Raw genomic sequence first — 10511 nt, forward strand, 5'->3', positions numbered from 1 at the left:
ATGGAGGTAACTAAACTTATTGCCATTTTCCATCATAATACTAGATGTAGTTTTCCTGTTTTCTCTCTCTACCACATTTCTACTAAGTAAAGAGATGGTTATATGGAAGATTAATTTTTACTGGAAGGCTTTATACTCTTTTCCGAGCTTGAGCTCCATCATGCTACTGGTGAAGTTACAAAACTTCATATATCTCAATTTGCTCACATGGGGCTAATAGCTGTTGCGCAGAGTTTTGGAAGTTAAACTAACAGCTACTCCTCAGCTGGAAGAGTCTGGAGAGGTACACTATCGTTGCAAGCAGAATATGGTGATACATAATTAAGCTGCTAAAAACTAGTTTTAAATGCTATGATACAGGTTTTTATTTAAAAAAAAAAAGTCTCAATGCTATCTCTGGCCAAAGTTCCACAGAAATTTTCAAGATTCAGAAGCTGTACAGTGAAGTTTCCACATAACAAAAATTTGACAGTTTTTTTTAAAGGAAATACTGCAATTAAAACTTAGACCATAAAAATTACTCAAGAGTAAGAAGAATAAATAGTGTTATGGTATATGAATATAAAATACTGTCTTCTGACAAACAGCACTATGGTTTTGAGCTGCTTCGCTCTGCATAATCAACTACTGTGTTTGTTGGACCTTTTGCAGTGGCCAGTCATACCAAGTGCCTCTGCTGCATTTATGATGTTAAATTGGAGGAATCTAAATGAAATTCCATCTCCTGAAGTACTTTTCTTCCCTAAAGAAGAATTTTAGATGTCCACTTATAGCATTTGGGTTATAATCTCCTCCCTATTGAAACCCATGGCGAGACCTGTTAACTTCAACATGGAAACAGATCAGACCCATACCATACAATATAATTTGTAAATGTTTTTCCAGTAGTTTTGTTTTTAGAAGGAAGATAATACGGTCTTTATACAATATAAATATTTGAAGTTGCACTTCTAAGAAAGTTAAATGCAGGATATTTTTCCATAGGCGACTAAGATACAGTCTAAGAGATTATAAATAAAAAAGTGTGTGTGGTAATATTGTAGATAAAGAAATTGATACAAACAGATAGTTTTTCAGGCTTCAAAACCTCTGATAATTTATATTTTTGTGGGTTTTTTTTAATTTCAAATGTCTGTTTCTCAGTTTCATCTGAGATCAGAGCAGAAATACTACTACAACAGTAGCCATTCTCACGTACTTCTAATCAGCAGAACATGATAGCTAAGTCTCATAAGAGAATCTATTTTTGTGAAATTGCATTTTAATTTTCATTCTAAGGTGAAGCTCAGATCTTTTTTGAAACATCATCTGTCTTATAAATAGCTATCCATATGAGTCTCCTTAACATTTTGGGGAGAAGCTTTCATTTACCACACACACAGCACAGCACAGTTGTGTGAAAATGTGAGTATTTTCAATTGCTTTCTTAAATAACATAGTGTCTGCTTTAAATAGTGGATTTTCCATAGCCTTCAGCTCCAGCGTGTCCTAAATTAATCCTTGAATAACTGTGAAAACAACACAGTGTTAGAAATAATGGAAAACAAGGATATCTGTAATTTTTTGCAAAATGTCAAAAAAACAGCCATGAGGAATCAACTCTAATTACCTTTTTCATCAGTTTTGCAAAGCCCTTCAAAAAGTCTTTGGGAGCTTTTTTCTCGTAAGATTCACATGAAGACTCACACTGCTGAAAGACAAAGAAAGTTGCGTCACTTCTAAAAAGCACATCATAATCATATATAAAACTTTGAGATTTCCTACTGAAAAATAAGAGGGCTTCAGTCAAAGCCTTTTACAAATGGAAAACATGAGGCTCAGAAAGGCTGTTCAGTCAGAAAAGGAAAGAAAATAGTAACTACACCTTTGATTCACATTTTTTCACAGAATCACACGATGGGTGAGGTTGGAAGGGACTGCTGCAGTTCATTTACTCCAACCCCCCTGCTCAAGCAGGGTCGCCTAGAGCACGTTGCACTGGACCCTATCCAGACAGCTTTTGAATATCTCCAAGGATGGAGACTCCACAAACCCTGTGGGCAACCTGTGCCAGTGCTCTGTCACCCTCACAGAAAAGAATTTTTTCCTCATATTCAGATGGACCTTCCTGTGTTTCAGTTTGTGCCTGTTGCCTCTCCTTCTGGCATGGGACACCACTGAGAAGAGTCTGGCTCCATCCTCTTGACACCCTCCCTTTAGATACTTGTACACGTTGATAAGATCCCCCCTGTCTTCTCTTCTCCAGGCTGAACAGGCCCAGCTCTCTCAGCCTTTCCTCATGTAACAGATGCTCCAATCCCCTAATCATTTCAGTGACCCTTTGCTGGTCTCACTCTGGTAGCTCCATATCACTCTTGTACTGGGGAGCCCAGAACTGGACGCAGCACTCCAGATGTGGCCTCACCAGGGCTGAGGAGAGGGGGAGAATCACCTCCCTCGACCTGCTGGCAACACTCTTCCTGATGCACCCCAGGATACCATTGGCCTTCTTGGCCACAAGGGCACATTGCTGCCTCATGCTTAACTTGGTGTCCACCAGCACTCCCAGGTCCTTCTCCGCAGAGCTGCTTTCCAGCAGGTCAACCCCCAACCTGTACTGGTGCATGGGGTTATTCCTCCCTAGGTGCGGGCCCCTGCACTTGCCTTTGTTGAACTTCATGAGGTTCCTCTCCACCCACCTCTCCAGCCTGCCCAGGTCCCTCTGAATGGCAGCGCAGCCCTCTGGTGTATCGGCCACTCCTCCCAGTTTTGTATCATTAGCATTTTTGCAGTAATCCTTAGCCTCTTGCCTTGCACATCAAATGTTTGCTGTTATTAAAATACATTCATACAGTTGACTAATAGGGTCAGATTGAATGTCTTATTCCAAAGTGCAGAAAAATGGTTATTTTTACTTCCCTAAGGTAAAAAACTCTGTTTTTGTTAGAAATTTGGGTTTTAGGACTCTACCATTGTAGGTGATGTTTGTTACAGAAAATAAAGAATAATGCTCAAGATTGTAAGCATTGTCAGCAAGTCCTACCTTGCCAGAGTCTCTCAGGATGGTTCTTCTCAAGATCTTAACTGTTTTGATAAATGTAGAATTTACTTGGCTGTTCTTTGGCTGTAATTTCAAAGTTCCATTCTGGAAGCAGGTCACAGCTGTGAACAGGCATCCATCCTAGGGCAGGAACAGAAGGAAGTCACTAAGCTATGGCTAAGCAGTTTTAAAATTAATATTGCAGCACTTTTTTGTATGCATTTTGGGTAACGATCCATGCACAAAATTCAATATCCAAGGTATTCATTGAGAAGAACTAACTCTATTTTTAGTTAAAGTTAGTTTTGGATATGAAAGAGGTTTTTAACCTTTACTCGGATTTCTCTTTGATAATTGCTTAAGTATTTCCTCACAAAATAAATGCCTAAAATTTCCCTTCAGATATTAATCATTACAGCGATTAGAAGAAAATGTTGTTTGAGAATAGGTCATGTTACATTTAGTAGGTTTTGACAAGCACAGGCGTGAGTATTTTCTTTTTTAAAAAATGAGGAACATCTTTCTGGACTTTTCCTCAATGCTGCATGTGGGAATATACCTTTTTTTTAAATTCTTTGTGCTATTTCTAATGTCACCTACTTAATAATTATACTTGGAATTCACACAGAACTGCATGTTTACAAATGCTATTTAAACATCCTTATTCAATAGGAGGGAAATGGAGGTGGTGAAGTTAGTAGGTTGCCATACTAAAGGGAGAAGAGGGAGTTGGGGTGAGAGGTAAGATAAGAAGCCAGGCTTCTAGCTTAAATTTTCCTATTATGTTGCTTTAAATTCAGATGCACCTTAAACCTGAGTCAAGGCCAGCAAGCACCATCTATATCTAAGTTGAAAAAGAAGCTATCTCATGTTATGCTGTATTCTAATGATACAAATTTTCTGTTTCTGTTGCTGCTGCTTATCTGGAATAAAAGCAGCCTGCTTTTTTTCCCCTTCATGCTGCAGTTGCATATTAATTTTACTGATGCTAACAGAAAATCTACAAGCAGTCCAGAATCTCTTTTCCTGTGCAGTGGCCATTTTCCTTGCTGGGCATACAACTGCGGAAAATACCACCAAAACTAGCCTATAGTCAACAGAGAAAGAAGAGCACTGTTTACTGAAGCCAATTTCTAACCTGTTTTCCGTTTTCCAAAGAAACGTTTAGAAATGCTGATTATGCACATTAGAGAGGCTCTAAAGCCATCATCTTTGTTTTGCATACCAACTGCTACCAAAGCTGAATCTCTTCCGGTTTATTAGATGTCACTGCAGTTTGCTGCTTTTGCAAGGAGAAGGCAAAATGCTTTATGTTGCTTATAGCAAATTTTAATAGCAACCTTTTTTATTGGTCAGATATAACATTTTATTTTCCTTGAAAACCACACATTTATGTTTATTTCAAGCTTCTTACCGTAACCAGTCTTGCTTACTGGAAAAAAAACCATTCTTTTTTAAAGAGATCAATTTTCCAGCTGAAACTGAAAACATTTTCTGCCTCATTTGTGTTGAGCTGAGAAACCAGCATTTCTCATATATGCTGCCTTTTTTTTTTTTTTTTTTTTGACTGAGTTAACTGTTAGCCTGAGGGCAGGCCAACAGTCAGAGGACCACAAGGACTGTGCTTTTTTGCTAAGCCTTGACAGACTAAGCACTCTGATGAACAGACATTAAAAAACATGGACCACTAGTGATGTCTGAGGGTGACCAGGCAAGCATCTAAAATTGCCGTGTCAAAAATACTCTGCCTCTGATTTGAACTAACTTTGCAGATTACCCTGAAAAGCCTTCACTTCCTGAACCAGCAAACACCAGGGCTAGATGCTGATCTGACGTAAATCAGCATTGTGCCATTGGCTTCCACTGCGATGCCTATTGTCAGCTGCAATGGATCGAACTTAGTCTCGTTTCAGTCTTGAACCAGTTTCAGCATCAGCATGTTTTCTCTGAGTTGATGTGCTCTAATCTCTTAAACTTCTTCTCACTGCCTTCTTTTTTTTTAATATTTCACAGTTGAGTGCACAAAGAAATTGTGTAGGATTGAATGGGGGCTAACACTCAGTCCACTCACAGGGAGCTCCAAGGAAGTCAAAACCAATAGTGATAAACCACTGAATTTTGGACCTTATAAAAGGCAGTCTTCCTCCTGAATATTCAAGGCCAAATTCAAATCTGGCACAAGCAGATTATCATGTAAATAATATTCTGATGTTTAAAAACAGATACAAGAAAGACTTCTTATTAAATCCAGTTTTGTATATTATAGTGTAGCTGCACTTAATCATGATGCATGCAACTTTGCCACATTATAATTCATATGGAAATATTTGGACAATTCAGTAAATATAAGGATGAAATGCTTGTTATGCTATAGCCAGGTAATGTAATTGCTGATGACAATTACTGGTAGCACACTGTAATTTTAAAAAAAATTTTCAAAGGCTGAACTTGTATCAAACTTAGAACCTTCCAATATATGAATTCCTTAACTCCTGTAGTTGTCGAGGGAGGTGTTCAGCACCTCCCAGAATCAGACTCTAGAGCCCTAAGCTGCAAGCGAACTGCTGTCTTCCTTCCTGAGGTGACCATGTTTTTTTTTTTTAAAGGCTCTGATTAAGCGATTACTCACTAGTTGTATTTGCTTCGTTTCGGAGGTAGTGGCAGACTTTGCAGTAAAATGACAGCTAATCATCTGATTCTTTTCACTTTGACATAAGAAGTTAGAAAAAGTGTTAATGACAAAAACCCAGCAATTAGCTAGGGTGCATTAGGTTCTTGCATTGCACGTTTCTAGCAATGAGGTGGAATAGATCTCTTTTGGTCATGCTTATATGTTTTCGGCAAGTGAAAAAATACACCTAACCGTAAAGCCTAGGAAGGGGCTAATGAAAGCTGTGCCAAACATGGTGAGTTTTTTCCTTTCTTTTTATTGTTGTTTTGCATGATAGTTTACGGTTCTGAGTAGATAGCTTTACGCTTTGTGTATTTCTCAAAAAGCTATGCATAATGATCGTTTTTATATGCAAGTCAAAACTGTGGTTTCTGAAATAGTTGTCAGGAAAAGTATCACATTATATGAGCCATGGCTAGCTCTAGACCATTGTTCTGTATTGGGGAATATCGAAAGAAAGCAGAAAATGTTCATCATCTAAGCTTTTAAGACATGTTTTTTTGTTATTAGCACTTAGTTTCACTGTAAGTCCTGCATCTGGCTTCCTTCTAGCATGCACAAGCTTTCTGTGACTCTAACATAACTTATTACATACAATAAGTTCTAGACTTCGGATAACACAAAATATCACCATCAAATAATATTTAAAATAAATATCTATATAAAAAGGGATTTACAAAGGTTGTGTTATTTTAGCTAGCTATAATGCAAAGAGAAATACAACCTGCTTGCAGAATGCAGTTTTATCTTCCTAGTTTACCTAATAGTGCAGCGCTTGCACACGAGCAGTCTTACAGAAACCACTGTGACTACGAATGAGAGGAAGCACTATATAATATGGCCTTGCTGTCCTGCTCCTGGCATTTAGGCGCAGGGGGAGGAAAGGGGATCCCTTCAGGCTATTGCAGGAATACTCCTGGTCCTGTTCCCAAAACTACAATCCCTGAAAGCTTTGCTACTCTTTCAGATATCATGTGAAACTCCATTATTAGCACTATTTCTCAAATAAAGGGAATACATAAAAATGCTGGATCTGTGTGTGTGTTAGGCTACACACACCACAGTAAAGTAGTAGTTAAGATAATGTAATATAAACACTATTCTGACATTGAAAATCCAGAAAAAAGAAGGAACTTCTATTAAAGTATTTTCTTTTTCAGTCTAGCTTGCATTGAGAGTACGAGGTCACAGATAGGAAAAAGAAGACATCTGTTTGTCAGTGGAATAAACCAATATAAAATAAGTTTGATATGATTAGAAGGAAATGTTAAAGCAGTCTCACCACAGGGTTTTCTGGTGTATGCAGCAGTTCAGCATCCTACAATGAAACAAATGTAAGTTAGAATGTTTAGCATTTGAAGATGATGATGTCCCTCACAAGATTTATTCTAAGCAATATATAATGCTTGAAAATAATTTTAAATATTATGACAAATACTTTGCTTACCTCATCTTTCACTACGGTTTCTAAGTGTTCAATTGTCTTTACAAGCTGTTTGTATTTTACTGCTTTTTGTGGAGCTGCAGTCAGCACCATACTGGAACAGAAGAAGAGCATACAGAAAATGATCATCCTCTCCATACTGATGAGTTCTGTTTTAAAATGTGTCAGGAGCAAAGTTATGCTATCCAAGATGAACACTTCAGTTTGAACTGTTCTCAGGTATGCTACGTACCTACCTATTTATTGCTCCTTGCTGGAGATGTAAAACCCACCCATTTCAGTTTGGAAAGCTTTGTAGAATGGATTAATGAGTAACCCTTTTTTCTTTTCCACTGGCTAGGTGTATGTATGTGAGTTTGTGCGTAGGGGGCAGGGATTGATGGAGTGAATGAAAATATGCCCCATCTGCACATTGGACAGGAAAAAAAGAGAAAAGGGTGAATTCCCATTTTCACTTTGAGTCAAGAAATGAACGTAGTAAAAAGTAGGTACTTAGAAACTACAGACCTAGGTAAACAAAGATTCTGCTTTTTTTTTTCCTGTTTCTTACAGCATCTTATTTCTCCAATCCACTTGAAGCCCTTTTATATCAGTGCTGGAGAAATATGACAGGACTTCTTTTCAGAATTTAAAAATGTATTATTCTACTTACTTTATAGCTTCAAAGGACCGTAGCTAGTTCCCCGATGTCTGTGGACTGCCACTTTTACATTCATGGCTTGGTTTCTGTGACAGTTGTGAGTCAAAACTCATTTTAGCACTTAAGCCAGATGAAGTTTGTTTTATAAACTTCAAACTGACGCCAGGTATTTTAACAGCATCTTAGAGAATATGTCCACTGGGTGGTGAAAGTGCAGTTGCAGGGATCTGAGCTCAGGGAGGTGCAATGCGGTGGGAGAGGTGGATCCCCCTGCCCTGCCCCTGCACACGCAACATCTGCTCCCCTGGCCACTGAGGGGGGGCAACGCTGGAGGATCAGGGACTAATCCCTGTGAGTCCCAAGGGATGTTATCACTTGGGTCCAGAGTTTATGACAGCTGAACACGGTTACATACTGCAGCAGTTAGGCTTGCGATTTGCAACTTGTCGCAACCCGTTGGATGGAGATGTTTGGTTGGTATAATAACGATACATTGTTTGGTGTAAAATAGATTAAAAAACACTTACTTTAAAAAATTTAAAGCCAGAATAAGAACAGCGGAATGATCTGGAGTAAGAAATAAAGCAGACTCTCCTAATTTCCTTAATATCTGTTGTAATTAAGCATATATGCTACTTTTGAGAAAATACATTTAAGATTATTATTTGGGAGAAGGGCACTACTGAAAGGAATTTTCTCCAACAAATGCTGGTAAGGAATGATATCTTACAAGGTCTTCCATTATTGCCTTCTTTCTAAATGACTACCACTAAATTTAAAGGTATTTAAAGGTATCCTTCTCAAACATACTCCTTTTTTAGATTAGTTGCATCCAGCCCAAGCCCAGTTTCTGTCACTTGCAATGAGATGCACCATTCTCAGCAGGGCTCTGTGGAGGCTCTTGATACTTAGTGGTCTGCCTCTGATGAGGATCAGTTGACTTCAAGATCACTGTTCCTAAAATTTTGTCACAAGAAGGAAAAAAAGGACTTTGATCTTGTCTAGGCTTTATCATGAAATTACTCTTATGTATTATCATCAATGAACAGTTATCAACACTGTGGTAACATCATTAAATGCTTGCTGTAAAGAGCAATTAAGGTCACTTGGATACCTTCACTGTGCCAAATAAAAAGGTGCTCAAGTGCCTTTCAAATTAAATCCTTGCCTCTGGAGGTCTAAAGATTTCAGGTCTAAAGATTTCATACTGTGTAGATTTTGTAAAAATGGACTTCAGTTTGGTGTCATCTTTATCTAGAACAATAGTCCATGTAATAAGCTAATGTATAAAATGTACCTGCATATGTGTGGTGAGTGAATCTGGGCAGATGTGCTTTCAGTTGTTCTGGGTGGTTCATTTCAAAATAAGCATCTAAGCTGGTGTGACAGCTCTATCTGGCATCCTCAAGTGTGTTTCTTTTCTGTATATGATTACTCAGTGTACACTGTTTCTGTGCCTAAGCCATTTTTAACCTTTTTGAAACTGTATAGCTTAAAAAAAGAAATTTTATGTATGTATGTATGTCTACACAAACACACTCACAGTCCTATATGCGCACACACAATATTTCTCCTAGTAAAAGGGATAGCCAATCACACCTGGTAGAACAGAAATCCTGAAAAATGAGAACTGAAGTAAGAGAGACAGAAGAATATTTTCTTCTACCATACAGTCTTAAACTTAATTTCTTGAAGAAAAGACAGCATGGTCATTTTTTTCTTTTCTTTTGATGGACGTGTTTTGAAATTATTTTAGATAAGCACTACACTGGGGAGTAGCGAGGAGGCTGCTAGAGGAGGTTTTGGGGTTCAATCTCAGTAGGTTTTATTCAGAATTGATGTTAATTTATAGCTAAGATTCATTAATGGATATTAGCAGTGGTAGAGAATATTTTGTTTCAGAAACTGTGTGGTGACCAAGGCCTATTTTTGTCTCCTTTCCCCACCCATTCCTTTCATGTGAAGATTTGCAGAAGTTGGTTTGTCATCTGTTGTTCAACACCTCTGTGAGGCTGCTGGGGGATGGAGAGATTATTTATGATAGTAGTATTCTTTACATGAAGATGATACTTAGCTCTGCTTCTCTTTATTGTAACCGGACCTTTGTTTTCTCAGCAGTTTGTTGAGTAGTAGTTTGGTTTAACATGCATTGGCTTCTCAATCCAGTTTTTGATTACACCATTGGAAGCGGCAATGGTTCAAGTGCAGGCTGCTGCTAACGTCTGCTTCTGCCTTGTATTGTCATTATTTCAACTTTGAGCTCCTTTTGTGGAGCTCCTTCGTGCTCAGCTTCTGTGGGTGATCGTACTAGTCCTGGCAGCTTTTATTTGATGCATCTTTATCTGGTTAATAGGTTAGAAGCTTTTCCGCTTGGATGTGCAGTATACCTCTGTTAGCTGTGTCCTAGTTAGGTGGTTGGCAATTATTCTTGCAAAGATATCACTGCAAATAGATTACTACACTGTAATCGTTTAACAGTTGCTCATGTGTTTGCCTCCGTTGCTGGTCCAGAATGTCTGTGTGTGTAGCCATTAGGAACATTCTTGTTTCCGGCCTAAATGCATTCACAGCTAGTTTATCCCTTTTGTTCTTGTGGTGATGTTGTCCTTCAGCTTAGGTCATTTTTTCCCTCAACCTGATGCTTTCTTATTTGATGAGCTTATAGACAGCAGTCATACCCTCTTTGGCACTGAACTGAACAAACAAGGTCTTTTAGTATATCTGTCCCCCTAACCAT

The 10511-nt window shown here is 38.3% G+C and overlaps 1 protein-coding gene across 1 annotated transcript; it reads right to left on the minus strand.

Moving 5' to 3' along the window:
* Nucleotides 1-1447: 1447 nt before the first annotated feature.
* Nucleotides 1448-7272, minus strand: IL21 (interleukin 21). Its single transcript, XM_026081494.1, has 5 exons — nt 7138-7272; nt 6973-7008; nt 3023-3160; nt 1603-1690; nt 1448-1488 (listed from the first exon to the last, which is right to left on the minus strand). The coding sequence occupies exons 1-5, from the start codon at nt 7270-7272 to the stop codon at nt 1448-1450; spliced, it is 438 nt and encodes a 145-aa protein (XP_025937279.1).
* Nucleotides 7273-10511: the final 3239 nt, after the last annotated feature.

Source organism: Apteryx rowi, unplaced genomic scaffold (genome assembly GCF_003343035.1).
Source record: "Apteryx rowi isolate R43461 unplaced genomic scaffold, aptRow1 scaffold_55, whole genome shotgun sequence".
Lineage (NCBI taxonomy): Eukaryota > Metazoa > Chordata > Aves > Apterygiformes > Apterygidae > Apteryx > Apteryx rowi.